The sequence below is a fragment of the Antennarius striatus genome, chromosome 6, assembly GCF_040054535.1.
Source record: "Antennarius striatus isolate MH-2024 chromosome 6, ASM4005453v1, whole genome shotgun sequence".
In the NCBI taxonomy this organism is placed as follows: domain Eukaryota; kingdom Metazoa; phylum Chordata; class Actinopteri; order Lophiiformes; family Antennariidae; genus Antennarius; species Antennarius striatus.
This window is the reverse complement of record NC_090781.1, coordinates 21,703,984-21,723,565: the sequence shown is the minus strand read 5'-3', so window position 1 is coordinate 21,723,565 and position 19,582 is coordinate 21,703,984. Positions and strand designations below refer to the sequence as shown.

The 19,582-nt window shown below is 40.8% G+C and overlaps 1 protein-coding gene and 1 long non-coding RNA gene across 4 annotated transcripts in view; one reads left to right on the top strand and one right to left on the bottom strand.

Moving 5' to 3' along the window:
* gdpd5b (glycerophosphodiester phosphodiesterase domain containing 5b) overlaps positions 1-19,265 on the bottom strand; it is a 29,931-nt gene extending 10,666 nt beyond the window's left edge. For 2 of the 3 annotated variants that reach the window (XR_011035555.1, XM_068317195.1), the window contains exons 1-5: positions 18,882-19,265; positions 9,583-9,756; positions 2,486-2,589; positions 648-741; positions 422-481 (exon numbers count right to left, since the gene is read on the bottom strand). Coding sequence is in view for 2 of the 3 variants with exons in the window: in XM_068317195.1 (XP_068173296.1) it covers positions 422-481; positions 648-741; positions 2,486-2,589; positions 9,583-9,699 (375 nt within the window). In the remaining variant the exon portion in view is untranslated. Of the gene's footprint in view, positions 1-421; positions 482-647; positions 742-2,485; positions 2,590-9,582; positions 9,757-15,751; positions 15,930-18,881 lie in introns of all 3 variants that reach the window. The other variant, XM_068317196.1, reaches the window with a different exon arrangement.
* LOC137596556 (uncharacterized) lies at positions 20-2,598 on the top strand. Its single transcript, XR_011035556.1, has 3 exons — positions 20-279; positions 2,089-2,159; positions 2,489-2,598. It is a non-coding gene; the product is annotated as an uncharacterized lncRNA (long non-coding RNA).
* Positions 19,266-19,582: the final 317 nt, after the last annotated feature.

The window sequence follows — 19,582 nt, the reverse complement described above, 5'->3', positions numbered from 1 at the left end:
TGTAGACAGAAGGGGAGAAAAATAGAAAGTCAGCCAGAGAGGCTGTCACTCTGGATAAATACACACATACACACCCACACACACACACACACCCACACAGACACACAACGCACAGTAACCCCCCAAAACAACTCGCGGGCCTTTCCCACCCCAAACCGTGTTTGGTCCTTGTGTTTGGTTTGCTGATATCATTTCAGACGAGGTCGTTCACTCGGCTTTCACAACGCTGCCCGGACAAAGAGATCCCAACTCTAAGTTCAGGACAAGTTCAACTTACTGGTAATGACACACACACACACACACACACACACAATAGAAAAACACAAGAAGGAACAGATGTAATCCATCCTTTTGCACCTCACAGTTTTCAATCAGTCACAAACATCCATCCATCCATCCACATCCAAAAACATGTCATTACCTTATGGAGCCAGTGCAAATTCAGCTGTTGGCCAAGTGCAACGTGACAAAGTGCTAAAACCTGAAAACACAAGAAAAAAACCCCCAAACAATTTACAAAAAAAGAGGGCCAGAAAACTTTAAAAACCAAGTCTCCAGCCGCACAAATGTGAAGCTGATCAACTTCATCACACGTAACATCAATGTGTCTACATCTACATCACTATGATATTTCTTAAAGGTCTGACCATTAAAAATGAAATGTAGGTGAAGCCGGCAGCGGTGGTGGCCAGGATGGGAACGGTGCCATCACTCCACTCCCCAGACCGGTTGTAGAGGAACCTGCAGGGTCAACAAAATGGATTTCACAGAATCAGAGCTCGCCTGCATTCAATCAGCAAAAACTGATCTATAGTATATAAACTTCCCATTCAAACTGCAGTTTACAATATCTTTTTTTCATAATATATGTTGTAATTTAACAACAGAAATCTTGGGATAGCGATGGTGTCGTCTGAAGATTAACCACAGATGGTCGAGTGCAAAAAAATATTGAAAAATTATGAAAAGAAGTGTGAGAGAGAAATCTTTTGTTGCTTCTATGCCCAACCAACAAGTTCAAACAATTTATCTACCATCATAAAAGCCAAATAACCCATGAATTCTTACATTTAAGATACTGGAGCCAGAAAATCTAGCATATTAATCACAATAACGGATCGCTGCAGTTCGAGGACAGCTGCATTAAAAGAAAGAAGGGCACATTAAAAACCTCGAGACTGACTTGCAAATGAATATTGATGGACTGGGAACACGGATACGACAGCGACCTCAGACCACGGCGGTGGGAAGACTCAAGACTAAAGAGATTATGTGATTAATATGAATGGATGGGTGGTAAATGGCAGACAGCTGTTTTCCGTCACGTTTTGCCTTTTTGGCTTGTGCGTCAGGAAGTGAAGAGCGTCACTTGCTTGAGCCACAGTCGGAGTAGGAGTGTCAGTGGGAGTTTGACCCGACAGCTGAGGCCAGGAGCACTAATTGCTTCCGAGCCTTATCAGTGGTTCCAGCAGCGGCGATGCTCCCGGCCCTTTGTGAATGTATTTAATGTAAGGCAGGTGGACCCTGCTATCAAATCAACAGAGCAGAACCACGGAAGGGATGGCATCGCTGTGATGATCTCAGTAAAAAGCAGGAAAGCAGGACATTAGTCCACCCTTAATGAGATTTTTTGATAAAACTAGAGCTGGGAGGCAATTTGAGGGACGGACAGAGGCTTTTTTGAGAGTAGTGGATGCTGAGAAAAGGGGAAGTCAGAAAAAAAAAACACAGAAAGAGGAAAAACGGGACCGTCAACATCATGCCTTTCATCGTCAGGCTGTCATCAAATAATACAAATATTTTGTTTTCAAGTAAAAATGCACAACACCCACTTGTTAGGAAATGAGCTACACTCACCAACTAGCTAACCCGACAGAAGTTTTATGATTAAAATAGAACTGATATTTTACTTTTATTTAATTATTTCTTTAATCTGCTTACAAATTTTTTTATAATGAATATTCTTTAGTGATTTTTTGTTTTGTTTTGTTTTTTGTTTAAGAAAGTTGTGTTGTCAGTTCTCTTCATTGTCATACCAGTGAAGAATTAGTGCACAATCCAAAATGAGAAAGTCTATTTTTATTTCAGCTCAGACTAGGAAGCGAATGTAGGAAGACGGAGGACAATGAATGAAGAAGAAAAGGTGACATGCAAAGAAGGTACATAATTAATATCTGCATAATTAATTTCAGTCAAGGTCTTACTTCTATTTTAAGGAAAATTTAGAGTTTGATTTTGCATGAAATTGTTGAATTATGTTTCCATTCAGGTAAAAGTAACAGCTGATTTATTTCATTCAAGAAATTATTTGGGATTCATCTCATTTATGTAATGGTGTAATCTGTGACCTGCGCTAAGATTAAAGCCTGACGCAGATTAAAATGATTATTTAGGGAATAAACAAGGCAACAAAGAATCTATTTACATCGGTAACAATATGGCGGACAGGTGTCTGACCTGCCCTCTCTTTTGTGTCTCTACTCACCAGTTGAACTCGTTGTAGTCGTTGTGCGCCTCCCACCAGAAGTAAAACCAGACCAGCAGCAGACAGAAGGTGAAGAGGAGGATGAGGGACCACAACAGCTCCCACTGCAAACACACAAACAAACACCATCAATCATCTGACAAAATAAACACAATTTAAGACAATTTGTGATGATAACTAGTGGAGCTGTAACAACTAAAGGAAAAATCAAATGTAAATCCAACAGCTGTGGACAAACAGAGGTCATGATGAAGGTTCTGAGGGATGATTTAGTCCAAATCGGCTTAACAAACACAACTTCCAGTTTTTCATCACTGATCTTCCAACGTCATTAAAAGTGAAACTTTTTCAAACTTCATTGTGGAGGACATGACTCAACCCGCGGCCCACCTTATTCCCTCGTACGCTCCGCTCATTACTGAAGAATTATTTTATTATCTTCACATGCATGCTGACTAATTACAGTCACCCTCTGCCTTGCACTTTTGTTCTGTGGCACCATATTAAACCAGCCTCACCCTTAGACACATCCTGATGCCAAACAGCCTTCAGTCTCAGCTACCTGAGTCAGTTTACACACATACAGTGTAAACTGTATATTTAGTCAATAACAGATCAATAAACAGTCTTATTTGTTTATAATGATTGATTTATGCGTCCCTTTAAGAATCTTGTAATTATCTTTCGCCGCACCACCAATGCTTGAAAGTCCTTTTTAAACTGCTGTACAATGATCTGCTCAATATGTCTGTAACCTTCAAAACTGATGTGACACAACAAACATCTGCTTTTAGTAAATATCGTTTTTGCAATTTGCTCTTCAGACCTTCATCTGGAGGAAAAAAATAGTCATTTTACATAAAAAATATCAGCAGGAATTGTACCAGTGATACAATTCAAGTGTCCGATGTGTCCTTGGAAAATACATGCATGAACGGTAAAGAAGTCCTTACATTGAATTCAAGTTGTTTAATCCCATATTTGTGAAATCGAATTTTTTATTGATGGATGAATAAAAGTAACCGACTCAATGTGGAGCCATAAAAACATAGTGATAGACTTTAAAAAAACGAGTACATTTTGTTCATTGTGTGAACCATAGTGTGAAGATAAAGACAGGCTGAAAGCACCGTTGTTGTGAGCACTGAGGATCAGATGGACCGGGTGATAAGACATACAGGTGAGACATTCCGCCTGACTCGTTTCCCCGCTCTCCTTCGCTGCAAGTTTCTTTTTCCTGACATTTTCTAAAATGCTTTAAATGGAAGTTTTGAGCCACAATTCAATCCACTGCTGAAAATCATCCTGGGATCATGTTTCAAACTCAAGCTTGTTTTTAGAGCTTTCCAAAGCTTCAACATTCAGACCTGGGGTCAGATTTTATGTGGAAATCCTGATGCTATAAATATTCATTGTTAATATCTGGGAATAACCAACATCAGTTGTACAAAAAAGGCAAATAAACTCAGAAGGAATGCTGATTCGATCCCTTTTCATATTTGGATATGGTTTCTTACATCATTATGTAAGAAGGTCCTTCTGCACCAAATCATCTGGGCTGTCATTCCAGGGAAGACATAACCTTAAACTTTTAAACAAAAATCTTTATCTTCATTATTTGTCTTCCGCTGCAAAGAGTTTTAGCCCGCACAAATTAACCTGCATTCTATTACAAAAATCTGTCGTAGACAGCCTGAAGGTAATAAAGAGGTCCCAGCGGTCTCCGGAGGAGGCAGGTGTGCTCATGACAAAGCACCTACCCTGGAACCCAAGGTCGTTTGAAACACGTGGAAGATCAGGCCTTATTCCTGAGAGGAGACATTGTTCACCTCTACCTCCTCCTTCCCCCTTTGATTATGACGGATGCAACCTGAGACTCCCTGAGGGAGAGGCAACGGCGTGGTCAAAAAGGCAAGAACACAGAGGTCTCTTTAGATTATTGGATGTTTTCAGAGATATGACACTAAAAAGGAAATTGTAATCTTAAATCACAGTCATATTGTGGCTTGAATATAGCAATTATACATTTTATGAGAAGCTTAATAAATTATTCTCCTTTTTCTCTCTTCAATTGAATGGGATAAAGGGGGAAACATCTTGTCTTTTCTCCAGCGTATAAATTATTGCTGCTTAGCGGATATTGTATGTTTGACTATAGTCCTACTATTTATTTATTTGATTTAATCACATTAGACAAAGTGCAGAGAAGACAGAAATCCTTTAGTTCTGACGGTGTTATAAAAATGAGAAGGAAAAGCATCCAATTAGGTCTCTTCCCATTCCTTAGATCATTCCCTTCTGACATGACTTGGCTTGCTCCGATGACATCACATTACCATTCTGCATGGCTGGCACTTTATGAGGTCACACACACACACACACACACACACACACACACACACACACACACACACACACACACACACACACACACACACACACACACACTCCTCACACAAGCTGACAGCACGGCAACTTAGAACAGAATACACCACGATCTGTGGGGAGTGTCTGGGCAGAAGCGTAGGCTTACAGTCGTCCCTGGTCTGTTCTAAGAATGAAACTGATTAGCGTAACGATATTCCTTTCTCCCCTGGATAAATCATAGACGATAAGAGAATTCTCCTTGGGAATGTTCACAGCTATCGAATTAGCTTTAATGCAAATCATATTATGGATGTGAGCAGTAATTGAAAAGCCATTCAAAAATATTGGCTTCAATGAGCAGCAAACAGCTGCGACAATTGAGATTATATATATATATATATATATATATATATATATATATACTGTATATGTAAATATATGGAACCTACAATTTACAACTACAAATCTGTTTTTAAGTGTATTAGATATCCTGCTTGGTTGATGAGCATCATTTCAGTTCCCAGGTGGGAGGAGCTTATCTTACATAGACGCCATAATGGATTAGTAGCATAAGAGAGTACTGTATACCTAATCATAGTACATTCTTATGCTCCATACTACTTACTAGTAGGGATGAGCACATGTTTGTTGACTCAAGCAGATACACAAAATGACATATAACATACAAATAATGCAGGATTGTCTAAACAATGCAAATGGCTGTGCCGTCTTCTTGGATTTGCATCCGATTTACAACTCAGCCTCGAGGCAAAAACAGAAGCAGGAAGCAATGATCATGAGAAAGAACATGTAAAATCAATAAATTCACACATGAAAACTATTTCCACATGTGGAAAAGCATTGAGAAGAGGTCAAACGACTACTTGCAGAGAGCCAACGTGATCTCTGCAGCATTAACGAACATATTCCTGCAAGAACTGACATGAGGTGAGTGATTAATCTTGTCATGTGTGTGGGCCGGTTCCATGATGGAGGAGCGCATGAAGAAACTGTCCTCCCATCAGGAACAGCGTGTCGCCATGACGTTGTCAGTTCACCAAGGTGACAACTTTGTGAGCACTTTATAGTACAGTTCACGTTGACATGCGGAGGGATAAATCATAAAAGGTGAAGACAAGCTTACATTGAGATGCATGAAAGTAATTTAACAAAATCTGAATCTGAATTTAATTGTACAATGACATCTAGATATTCTTACAAATGTGCAGCTTTTAAACCCAATAATTTGTTTGATAATTAAAAAACAAAAAAAGAAAAAAAACGTTAAAAAAAAAATTCAAATAGACAACAGCTTGACTCGCCATGCTCTCATCTAATGTGCCAAAACTGTGGAGAGGAAATATGGCGTAGGCTGGCCTTAGATCGGCTTGCTGCAAACGTAGTACAGACCAACACAAACATGAAGAGACGTGTGAACAAGCTTGAGATGTAATGGGGAGTTTATTTTTCAGCTCACGCGCAGCAGCCATCATCGTTTCTTTGATGGCACTTCTTTCCCTGGGAGACGCATGCAGACGCCCCACAGGCCTCCATCTTCACACCTCGGTCCCTCGTCACATTCCTGAGTATATCCAGATAAGTCCCTGGCATTTCACACGCCGCCGCTGTGCACCGCCAGAGCAAAGCATCGAACTGAGACGTACGACTAAACCCGAAATTCTATAAACAAAACATTTCCTAATGTTTAATGGGTCAACAAGAAACATGACTGCCTAACTTTTTAAAGTAAGTCAAGAATCAAATTATTCACATGTTTGATATGTACTTTTTATTGATATTGGGTAAAGGGTTTGTTTTTTTTTAAATGCCAGATGAATAAAGATGACAGATGTCACCAGGAGATCTTTGAAGTCAAAAAGTGAAGTCAAGTCAAGTATTTTCTCACGAGCTCATGAGCAATCTCACCTCTGCTGCCCATTAGAATAACAACTGGTTTAAGGGGCTTACTGGCCCTGACAGCTTGAGGGAATGGGGATGGACAAGAACGATCATGTTCGCAAAACGCAGAAGAAAGCAGACATTCCACAAACTGAAATCATGCCAGATTCAAAAGAACCACAGAAACAAGAACATCTCTACAGCAATGATGAATATTTGTCCTTTTTTTTTGCTGCTATTCCTTGGAGCCACCATCATTCCTGCAAGCCAGTAAAGGTAACTACTATTCCTAGGCAACAGTGCTGTCTTATTGGTCCAATATTTCACAGGCCAAGGCTAATGAAACCCACAAGCTCGCTGACATAAACCTGGAGAGGCTTTACTTCTGTTTGTGAAGTCTTTGTGAAACCGACTGGTCAAGACTGACTAAATGGAAATACTTTCAATTATTACTGAGAGGCCAGATCGGCTTGCACTGCATGACATAAGTCGTTTTCCTACAAAGAACCTTGAACACAGGCAGAAGCAGCCTGGCCGAGACGGCCGGTAAACCTGAACGGCTCATTACGGCGAACGGAGACGAAGAAAGGAGCGAGGTGGCGTGATCCACCTGGATTATGGATGAGCTCACGGTTGTTTCAACATGGTATTCTCACATCTCATGCTTCTGTGATTCGCTCGGGTCCGGTTACATGTAGCCGATACCCGTCCTTGATTGGTCACAAGTTGTTTACTGGGTTCATTAAAGATGCAGCCTTACATAACTTTGTCATCGATGCTTGGGAGTTCTCCAAAAAGGAAAACCCTCATACAGAGAGAATTAAACATCTCAGTTCCATTATTAGCCAAATTTATTGGCAGAATTATTTGTTTATATTGTGAAAATCATCACTTCAGCTCAAATTAATAAAACGTATATTGCAGTGGGAAACAATCACTTCCTGCCTGTGACTGGCAGCAGCCTGCAGAGCGAGGTAGCCTGACTGGCTGCTTCTTACACGTGGGGGTCAAGACGAGAGCAATCCGCCGCCACCCAGTTGAAACAAAGGATGAAAAACGCAAGTAGAGAACGCTGACTCTGCACTATCCTATCAGCTGGCCTGAAAGACAACCAGCAGGAAATAGAACTACACAGTGTCCAGTTTCCTGCAAACAGGAGGGGGGGAAAAAAAATCAATCCCTCGATTTAGTTCATTTTTTTTGTACAATCGGAGATATCAAATATACAAAATCTCATCTCATGTGTGCTTACACACTTAAATAGGCTAAATGCATGTATTGTTTTTTTTGTGCGTCTCTGTATGTGATGACTGACATTAGTTTATTGTGCATGTCCTTGGTTTCTAGTCTGCAGCATGCGGGCATAAATAAATCACCCAATCCGAGTGTGTGCTAGTGCACACACTGGTATGTGGTGTGTGTTTGAGTTTGTTGCAGCAACATAGACTGTGTGTCCTTCCAAAATACAGAGTATGCTGGGAAATAAAGCGAAAGGTCAGAACGACAGACCTTATGCAGGGCGTGATGTTAAAAGATGTAAAATATATTTTATAAACATATAAAGGGATTTCCGTGTTCTGTTGGGGAAAAAAATTTGACGTAAGGAGTTTGTGTGTAGTGATACACCTTTTTTCCCAGAATTATTATGTCTGATTCCTACACAGAATGACTGCCGTGTGAAACAACTGTGTTGTACTAAATCCATGAACGCCAAAAATTACCAAATGGATAAAATGAATTCAAAAATAATGAGACTAAACTGTAAATAAAAATGTGCCGAAAGACAAAAGATGGCGATCGAGGACTGGAATGTAAACTGAACCTCTGTGTAATAGCTCAAGGTTATTGGACGGGGGATAAGCCGGCAAGGACGTACAAAGAACAGATAACTGTTCTTTGTAAATCAATGTTAAGAGAAAACATCTAGAGACCAGGAGGTGTGACAGCCTTACAGACGATCCTGTGGGTTGAATTTCCCAGTAAGGGGGAGCTTCCTATACAGCATCTTGTTATCAGAGCTGTGAAAATGCGTTCATTAATGGGCACAGTGACAATACTATTTAATTCAGCATAACATTTTGATTTTATCCACGCACACTTTCCAAAAATAGACTCAGTGAGTTAATGGAACGTGTGGGGGAGAAGACAACAGTGGTAATCACACGTTCAGAAGGGGAACGTCTCTGAGGACAGCTGCACAGCCATCATGGAAAATGATCCTAATCAGATAAATTACATGATCAGGTCATTCACTCACAGCCTGAAGTCAGCACATGTGCACATGTGAGGTGGTGAACGCCAGTAGCAGCAGCAGCATCCCTGCTTCCCTAACTAATACTGACAATTTAATGCACCTGGCCCTCGACATTACAAGGGTTTTTACACCAAGGGATCTACCAAATGTATTATATCTAAAATAAATGAGCATGAGGGTACAGAGCAGAGCTTTTAGATATTGGAGATAAAACCCAGCATTCTGAGGATACAGGAATAGAGAGAAATGACAGTTTCTTCTTGTCTTGCTCTACCGATCGTTTGACGGTCCTGAACTCGCTTATTGTTTCGTCTTTGTCAGCTTCCTCGCAGACAAAAACGTTATTCTTCGGCTGTCTTGCTGCTTTGTATCATATATTGACAAGGCAACATTGGCACTCTAAGCCAGCTGATCCTGCATGGAAACGAGATCGGTGGACCGTTGAACAACAACACAAGTGATGTGTGTTATCTAGTGACCATCTTGTATGTATAGTGATTGCACATTGTTTGTAAAAACATTTTTAAAAAAGTGTGTTTTTTGATCATTCACAAAAGCCGTTTCGATCACTTCTCACCTTCGTGGTGTCATCATGGGAACGCTGATAGCGTTTCCAGCGGCAACCGTAGATCCCGGTGATACATGACAAACACAGCTGGCGCTCGTAGACCTGGAGGGGTTGGTGCTTCACCATGCTCCTTCAGTCAGTCCCGCTTCCAGAGCTCGAACATCCCACTGACTGCAAAGTATCCTGGGAGAAAAGAACAACAAGAAAAAGTGATTCCCAAATAGAGATTACAATAAATATTTACAGACTAAATACTTGTCAGATAACATGTCTGTCACTTTGATAGAAAACATGTACTAACTTGAAAAGCGCCACGCTTTTGACAAACAGCCCAGCCAAAAATTAAAACCTTATTTCACAGCTCCCGTTTCCAATGACAACCGACTGAGAGAAGCTTTCATCAAAATGATAAGGGGGGGTGGAAAAAAAAGGAACATTAAATTGAAAAGGACATGGTGAACTCACCGTCCATTGAACATTAAATTACAGTGACAATGAATATATCACAGTCACTACATTTCTGGGTCAAAAGGCAGCATGTAGGCCCCATCTTCCTTTTATGTCAGGTGCGGAACAAAAGCCAGGCAAACAAAAAGGCCAACAGGCTCTAATGTAACTGTGACATTTCAGTGAAACACTTCAACTTAGAGAACAAAAATGGCTGCGTGCTGCTTTGTGCAGCCAAATGTGTGCAGGGTCTCTGCCCGTTCCATGCTGCCTTTTCTCAGTCTCTAAAATAAAACTGGAGCTGAAACTACAATATTTCATCCTTTAATTGCCAAAATGTGGACCGTGCTAAGATGTACCAGGGTGTGTTGGGAAAAGTCAGAAACAAAACACCCCACCCCCCCACCTTCAGCAGCTGCTTCTGATTCATTCAGCTCTAACAAGAATACTGATTTTAGAACTAAGTGCTATGGAGCAGGACTTCAGCAGGGCAATAGGAGGAGGACTGTCGGCAGCCAATCGGCGCTGCTTCCCAGATGTTTACTTATTAATGTGAAGATGCTACATATATGATTTGTTGCACTTTTTACATCCACAAAAAACAAATATACACCTGTCATCGGCATCTGAAAAACCCTTCACCGGTGATGATGATGATGGTGATCCAAGAGTCGTGTATATTTTGTGAAAATGACAAACCTCAAGAATTTCCTTAAAATCATATTTCCAACAAAAGTAAAACTTTGTGACTGAGGAAAAACCTAAATATCAGAGGGCATACTGTAAACTTACAAGTACAGTTTAGTGGAGGTTGAACCTTTTCAGATCAGGCCCCGCTGGAGTACTACTGGAGCAAATACGATTTATATGTCCTCTGAATAATTCATGTCTTGAAACAGCTGGAGATTTGGGTATGCTGAGTAGGGAACAATGCAGATATACCTAAAAAGAGATCTTAAATTCTGTCTGTTTTTAACAGCTCTCGACGAGTCAGTGTCAGTCACTCATCACTCATCTCCCTCCAACTAATCACTGGTCAGAAATGCTGAATATAAACAAGTTTTTTATTTTCTTAATTTTTCTCTAAATGTTTCCTTTTGCAAAAGCAATAAAAATAAAGTCAACATGAGCAGCAAATTTTCTTTTTTGATTCAGTTTAAAAATTGGAGCTTCTTCAATCAGAGGTCAGAACTGCAATTATTTCAAGTCATATTGTTTCCATTATTCCTTTTTTTCCCCCTCACAACATAAAGTATGGGAATTACAGACATTCAACTTTCAGTTATTAAGTCCAACAACTCCAAACAAAGAACAAAAAAATCAACACTGACACAGACATCTGTCTGGACTTGCCAACCCAGCCTTTAAGAACACCAGTGTGCAGCCGACACAATAAATTTGGAGCGCTTCACAAAGTTAAGAAAACAAAAACCCCAACACTTTCTGGACTGTCATGTTGTCACTTGTTGACAAATTATAACGTTCCAAACTGTCTCCACGGCGATGTCTCTGTGTTGTTACAGCAGAGGGGGTTCATGAGGTCTGTGCTACAACATGTTTACCTGCTAAAGCTTCCATTCATGCCAAGAAGGCCGTCTCCTCAAAGTCACACATAACACGTCTCGCCGCTTCAGCCGAGAAAGAACATTAAACAGCTGTTTAATTCCAACTATTAAATGTGAGATATCAGTATAATTAAATGGCAGGCTTATCCCTTTTTCCTGCCCTTCTTGGTTAATAAGCGCCATCCCTCCTGCAGGACGTATGAAGATAAGTGGGAATAATTCTGCAATTAATCCCTTTATCATATTTCCTTGAACTCATCAGAAAATTATGACAAATTAAACTGCAATGACTTTGTAAAAGAAGCACAATTCCACAACTGAATAAAAAAAAAAAAGGAGTAACATTAATGGAGGGCTCTTCAGTGTCATATTTTGCCAACATGGATGCGACACTTTGGGCCACAGTGGGAGCAGAGGTGTGATGCTGGAGGCGATGTCACAGTGACTCACCGTGTCACTGACACAACAACTCAGCCGCAAAAAGCTGAAACGGCCGAGCACAAAATTTCACGTCTAAAGGAGTTAATCTACTTTTCTGATCCTTAGAGAGCATTTCTGAATCTCTTTCCTCCATTTCTTCTATGTGTCAGCTGAAAATATGCAACGAAAGGTATCCAAAGAATCCAAATCTTATTAGAGGAGAACGTGAGGGCGGCATCTAAACCTCTAAAAGGCTGTTATCCTCTCCTTTCAGCTGCCTCACTTCCTCCAATGAAAAAAGACACAGTGAGGGAAAACGGTCTGCAAGAGAGGAAATGTTTCAGCAGATTCTCGGCAGAAAACGGTGTCATCTTCTGACCGGAGACACGAAAACTGTTGGACCAAAGGCAACCGATGAGTAAGGATCTTTACTGAAAAAACACTTACATCATGTTCTCATGTTCACTGTGATATAAACCAAAGAAACCCGATGCTGTGAAGTTTAGCAACTGTTTCTGACATTCTATCAATGTTATTTAGCTGAACAGCTAATGAGCTGCTGCAGGTTTAACATTTCTATTCAGAGACAAAACAAAGAGGTGAATATGTTCATCTAAGCAGCTTCTTGAATGGCAGGAAGTTACAATAAGGTTACAACATCATGCTAAAGCTAAACTGGAATCAGAAAAAAGGTATTTTTGCATTTTAGCAGCAATGGAATCCTTGGTGCCCAAGTTTCCTTTAATACAAACATATTTTTCTTAAATTGAAGCCAAACCTTGCTCCACATCATGCAATAGAGTTAGCTTTCTGCAAATGTGCTCCAATTTAATCTTCCTGGCATGTTTATAGGAATTGGTAGAGATGTGAAATGGATCACAAGCAGAGACATGGAGTCTTGACTGAACCGTGTGGCATCAGAAGACGCCTGCGAGGGAGTCGATTAGTGACACATGGGTGATAAAGGCCATTATAACAGGCAGCGAGAACGTCGTGGCATCAGAGCCGCCGAGGCTTCTCAGGAACAACCGTCGAGTGCACTCACTTTAGGGAACACGGAGGGAGTCTTAACGACATTTTAGATTAAGTCATTACCATGAATATTGCTGCCGACCACCTGAAGCACATGCTACTCACCCCGTCTTCTGTTTTTAATCCTGTATTAACCTCACATCCGCGGCGCGCGCTCACTAGAAGACAACACTTGAAACCAAAATAGGGTAGCTGATTATAGTAATGAAAACTGTGAGAGTACAAGAACAACCAGACGGTACTTGATGATCACTTAACCTCCCTGCTTCTGATTGGCTAAAGGAAGTCATTAAAATACAACATTTACAATGTCTTCCCGTTAAGTCTCAAAATCAAATCAACACTTTGCCTCCTCGAGGCCAATGTGGGACCAATCGCAAGTCAGAATGCTTGCTTTTCATTTGAGGACCACTTGGGACCGCATGTCGAGGAAACTAAAACAACCTGCTGTGATAAGATCCGAGCTTTTCCAATCAGTTAAAACCGTTTCTTCATGTCAGCTCATGCAGAGATCAGCTACAAAACCGGCAACAATGTTTGACATGTTCCCATCTAATCTCAAATACAACCATAAATATTGACGGCTCAGCATAACTCTTAACAAAGCCCGTCCTGTGAGTCACTCCCATGAGTCAGTGCACAGTACTGAGCGACGTGATGAAAGTTACAAAAAGTTATCCCAACGTAACATAAAGAGTCGGCAGCTTGTTAAATAGCTCACTATTACAGCCCGATTCAATCTTTTATTCAATTCAAAAAACTTTATTTGTCCCCATGGGGCATTTGAAGGCACACAAAGCAGCAAATTTTAATCGACAGAATTTGCTGCTGTATTATTTTTTTATTTCTGGTCTTCACGGCAGCCTAAACCATCACCAACCTTTGACCCAAGAACAATAAGTTTATATCGTAGGAAACCTGAATTAGTTGATTCAAAAAGTAACATTTTTCTCTTTTGATTCCAGTTCAATGTCTCGACACTCAATCCAAGGCTATAACAGGTAGCGAGCAACGAGGAGCGCTAGTCCGAATCGAGTCGGCTACATGATACAGATACTGAAAACCAGTTTTTCACAACATTAGCTACCTGCAGATGAATTAGTAAAAGTGGTGATGCTTTGGTTGTCGGTCACACTGACATCCTTTCAAAAATATGGGTCAGATATAATCCCTGAAAAATGACTTTAATCACAGTTTCAGAAAAGTCAATAGCAAGAAGAAGAATCATCACCATCATTCATGTAGGTTATTGCAGCAAAAATGAATTGGAATAAAATGAAGGAAATCCACCCAATCGTTTCAGTGTGGATGAAAGGATTAGTTCCACCAATGAGCTGCTGTTAACACAACCCGTTCACCTTGGAGGAGCTTTCACATCGCGTCCCTGCTGTAAGGTGACAGCGAGGAGCCCAAACCCACTGTGTAGGCCTGAGTAATTATCACCCTATAAGAATGGATGACACTAACTGTTGTCTGCTTAATGTACACTTGTGCAAGGCTTTTTTATCCGCTTCAGTACAGCCTGTGATTTCAGACATCTGTGCGGGGAGAGGAAACACACATGCAGGGAGGTGGACCCAAGCTCTGAATAGCTTCAAGGATGGACCGTACCAGAAGCCTTGAGCCGACTGTGTCTTTTGCTAAATGCTAAAGCTAAATGCAGTGATGTCATGTAAAGAACGTCAGCATGCTAATATATTTGCAATGTCGCCACACTCACTCTAAACCTCTGCCATATTTCATCATCTTATTTTAGCATGTTAGAATGGCAGTACAGTAGTTGCTACTTAGCTTTAAAAGCAGCCGATGATCAGGTTGTGCATGCATGTCATCATAAAACAAAGTATGAGACGCTACAATTATATTCCAGTTGAAGAAAATATGAATGTTTTATAACAAGCCATCCAAAATGCACCCTTCTTTTTCAATTAAAACAACAATAAAATTAATAAAAGTACAGATTAAAGGTTTTCCAGAGGGAGGAGGTGAAAACATGAGCACTTTGCCTTTTTGTCAACCCAGAGTGAGTAGGTGTTACAACCAGCAGCAGGTCTCTGACATCTGGAACCCATATTAAAGCCTTTTATGAAGATATTTCCTTTTCTGAAACAAAACAACTTTATAGCCTGCATTTCATCTGGGTTTTATGTACTTTCACGCTGATTATCAAAGCTTTCCCAAAAGAAAGAGAGTTAAGCTTTAAGCTCTCAATTCGCCCACAGTATCAGTAGCTCCCATTAAACGGCCTGTTTGCGCCTATACAAGGAGATAATTGTTATCACCACTCTCCATAAAATGATACATGAATTTGGCAATAAAATAAGAAGAATGCAGGGACATATTTATAGACCCTTTCCTACTTTGGGCTCTTGACACATTTAATGGTCCGCATTAAATCCCAGAAATGTGTGTGAATGATTGTAAAGCCAAATGAAACGCTTACAACTAGTGTTTTTAAAAAAAAAAGTCACCGCATTCACGGCCAAAAATCTGGAAGCAGAGGTGAGGAATCATGTTTCAGTGAAGTACTTTAGAAATATTTATGCTCACTGAATAGACATAACAATCAGTGACTGTACAATTTGGATAGATTGGAGACTTCTTCAGGTTTTGGATGCAGATGAAGTTGATGAAGTTTGATGCAGAATTCCCTGTCGTTTGAAGTATGTTTCAAAGACACAAAGACAATGTTAGATGGGTTTCTATCTGATTACCTCATTCCCATTAGGAGTTATTCCGGGTCTGGTGCTTAATCGTAGGTGATAGCACAGCGCTGATACTGTGGCCTGAAAGGCAAACAGCTGACGCAGACATCCGTGGTCATGGTGGTGACAGGAGTCATTGTTGCAGCGCTGCGGGGGCTTAGTTCACGCTGTGACCTCTTCACTCTGACTGTTCAGGGCCAAGAAGACAGGAAAATAGGTGGACGAGGATTTTTCTTTAATCAAGGTGACATCCTTATTTCTGCATGAGGTCAACAGTCGGAGGGGTGCTGTCTGAGCCTCCAGGTTGCCATGGTAAAACTAACGCCACCAGTGGCTCCTGAGTTCACTTCAACTTGAATACTGGAAAAAATTAACCACATTTCCAGAATCAACTAAAAGAATTAGGACCAAATGATTATTATTTGTAATTTGCTAACTTGGTCCACAATGATTTCTCGGGATTAGCCTTGGAGTCTTCATCTGCACAGCTCAGGTGAGGCAGAGGAAGATAAGTTTGTGCCTCACTTTTATCGCGGGCTCACGGTCCATCAGGCTGTGTTCTCACACAGATTTCACCGTCTGATGGAAATATTGTCGTATTGCAAATATCAAGCATGTCTGACACAGAGGGGACTCTGAGGAACAGTAGGGCTCTGATAAGGCTGGAACGACGCTCTGTTAAAACACTTTGCTGCCTGGTTCTAAAACAGATAGCATCTTTGTCTGCAAGTGCTACCAAATCCTAAACGTTTACATCATTGCAGGAACTTTTTCACCCAGTAAGTCATTTTTCAACTGATGTACCTCTGAGCCGGTAGAAGATTCAAAGCCGTTGCAAAGGCGGGAAAACGTGTAGTGGCAAAATATGCATGCAAGCCCGAAAAGGGGGATTTCAGGGGCAGACAGCAGTGCTCAGCAGGGAATTATTAGAAGATGAAAATCAACTGAAAATGCCTCCGAAATGAGGTAAAGGTTTATGGACCTCTTTGCCCTCTTGGCAGATCAGAGATCAGAAAACATGCAAAGTTACATGACTTCTACCTCGTCATTTATTTGTTTATCTATTTTATTTATATACCACGCTCGGTTTGTTCAGTAGAATTAAACAAAAGTGTCATTTATAAGGCCTATTGTCGCGTTTTTGCATAACCTCTGTCTTAAAACATCAACTGACTGTGTTTCAACACCTGGTTTGAAAAGAAAAAGACAACTGGTATACCTCACCGACTCCCAACCTGTCAGTAAAAACAGACTGTAAAATCTCACCCTGCCACACCCCATGACTAATCCCACCTCAGGTGTTGCTCTATTACTGCTCTATTAACCCTGTTATAACATACCAATGCGTACAGAGAAAACGGACGATAGGCTGCACGACAACAGAGTGACGCAAAATCCTCGACTCGGGGATTGTAACATGCACAACCTTGTACTTACAAGTCTTGTTTGCTCAGACTTTTAACCTGTTTTAAAACTTGCTTTGCATGAACACTTATTGTTGCTTTAGTAACCAGAATCATATGGAATTCACATTTATTCTCATTTGGTTTCTATAAATAAATGAACACTCTGGGAAGCGGGTCGGATCTTTGTAGCTGTTCATTATCCTTACTAGACAGACAAAAGATGAGTACAGGTGTGTGCAGCCACACAAGACAGAATGATAGAATCCATGGCCTGGATTCTGACCTCTCTCCTGCAAGGTAGACACTAAACCAGCTCTAACTCAACTTCTCTTTAGACATATAAAACATCAAAATACCCCATAGGATGCTGCATTTAATGCAAAAGGAGCACTGGTAAGTCTTATCGAAAGCAGCTCTTTAAGGATGCAGTAGATTCATTATGCAGAAGCGAGTTACGTAAGCAAAACAGAATCAATATTACAATCCGCTAGACAATAGGGTCAGCTATTGTCTCTGCAGCACAACGACTTTTCAATTAGCGACAGTATGCGTGCAAATGGATTAACGCTGCAAACACAGCACATTGCATTCCTGCCCATTATGTCTCCCTCTACTCTCTATTTGCTCCTCTGAATTAACACCTTGTGTCAATGCTGAGTTTTAAAGCACGAGCAAGAAGCCAACAGCTTTACATTCTGTCAAAGCACAACACCCACACCTACTGACACCAACAGCTCTAGATAATACCAAAAAGATGGAACAACACACCGAACTTAAAAGTGATTAATAATCAAATCTGGACATGATCAAACTAACCCATATAGATTGAGGTGAGAGCTGCCCTTATTTTCTACTGTTAGTTTTACTCATGCCAATTATCGGTTTACCTCTAAGGTCAAAAGACATTTTTATTTTCTCATGCGTAACATGATTTGTTTTTCAATGTCATGACCTGAGCAGGAGTCCCAAAAGCACGATGTACCAGACAAAAAAGAAACGGCCTGGCTGAGTCACTTCTGAAGTCTTGATTTGTTGAGTCATTCAGTGACTGAAACTAAACAGATACTAACCCCCTTTAGGTCTCATTATTATTCACGGGACATGGGGACGCTATAAATGTCATCTTTTAACTGAAAGTCCTTACAAGAAGTGAGTGTGAAATAAGTAACAGATGGGGAAGTGTTCACAGTCAAGAGGGACGCAACGGAAAGACAAGATGTACAAATGGATCCCATCCAACGGTCCACGTTTAGAGATGATTAAATGGTCACCACATCAGACTCCCTCTGATGAAGTGTTGCATTACATGATCTGCACCAGATCCCATGAGATCCTTCCTGGAATACCAACCTGCCAGCGGTTCTCAACATAGAACAATTACATGTTATGAATTATGCAGCAGAGTAGACGGGGCATGAGTCGAGGAGCATCTTCTCTTCAATCAACATTCACTTATGTCACTTATAAATTTAATTTTTATTCTTACCTGGATTGCACCATATATACAAACAAACAAACATATACAGCTAGGGGGTCCACAACTCTCCCCCAAATTCTACCAAGGACCTCAAAAAGTCTTGATCCGGCTCTGGCTACAAACATTTGTAGGTATTTTTTTAATCAGGTGTGCAATGGCTTCAATACAAACAAATAAATAAATTACAGATTATTTTTTTAAACTTCCCCTGCAGGTAACTGTGATTACCGCCGCACACACCCCGTTCAGCGCTCACCTGTCTGGGGGCTGCTGCCACTTCTCTGAGATCTCGGAGTTAGATTTGCAGAGTTGTTGTTGTTGTCTGGTTTGTTTTTGTTTTTGTTATTTTGTTTTTTCCCCTTTATCCCAGGCAAAAAAACAAACAAACAAACAAACAAACAACAACACAAATCAAAACAAAGAAAAAAAAACCCCTCCCGACAGTCGACAGTAACGTGTTAAAGGTGAGATCCCGGTAAATGCTGACAAAGCCGAAGTTTCACAGCGGAAGGGAAATCACCGGGATGGTGTGGAGAGAGAAAAAAAAAGGTGTCCCGTCCCCAGTTCGGCCGCGTTCGAATCCCCCCCCCTCCGCAGGTAAAGCGAGCCTCCTCGTCCCTTTGTGGGCTGCGATACATTCACCGGCTCCTTAATTCAATGCACTGAACGGTGGGAGGAGTGTTTTTATCTCCAGCCCTGCTGAACACGGAGGGAGCGTCACTGCGCTGACCTTACTGCCTGCCAACGCGTTCAAGTCACATCGGAAATTTTGATTTCCGCGTTTGATGTGCGTTCTGTACACATTAAACGCACTCATGTCGATTTCTCATCAGTATTGACTTGTATTGAAAGATATTTATAATATTTCACACGTCACTATCACTGCTTTCTATAAATATCTACAATGCCATTAGAGAGGGAAATATCTGAACTCCGATTTCACCAGGATACTTGAAC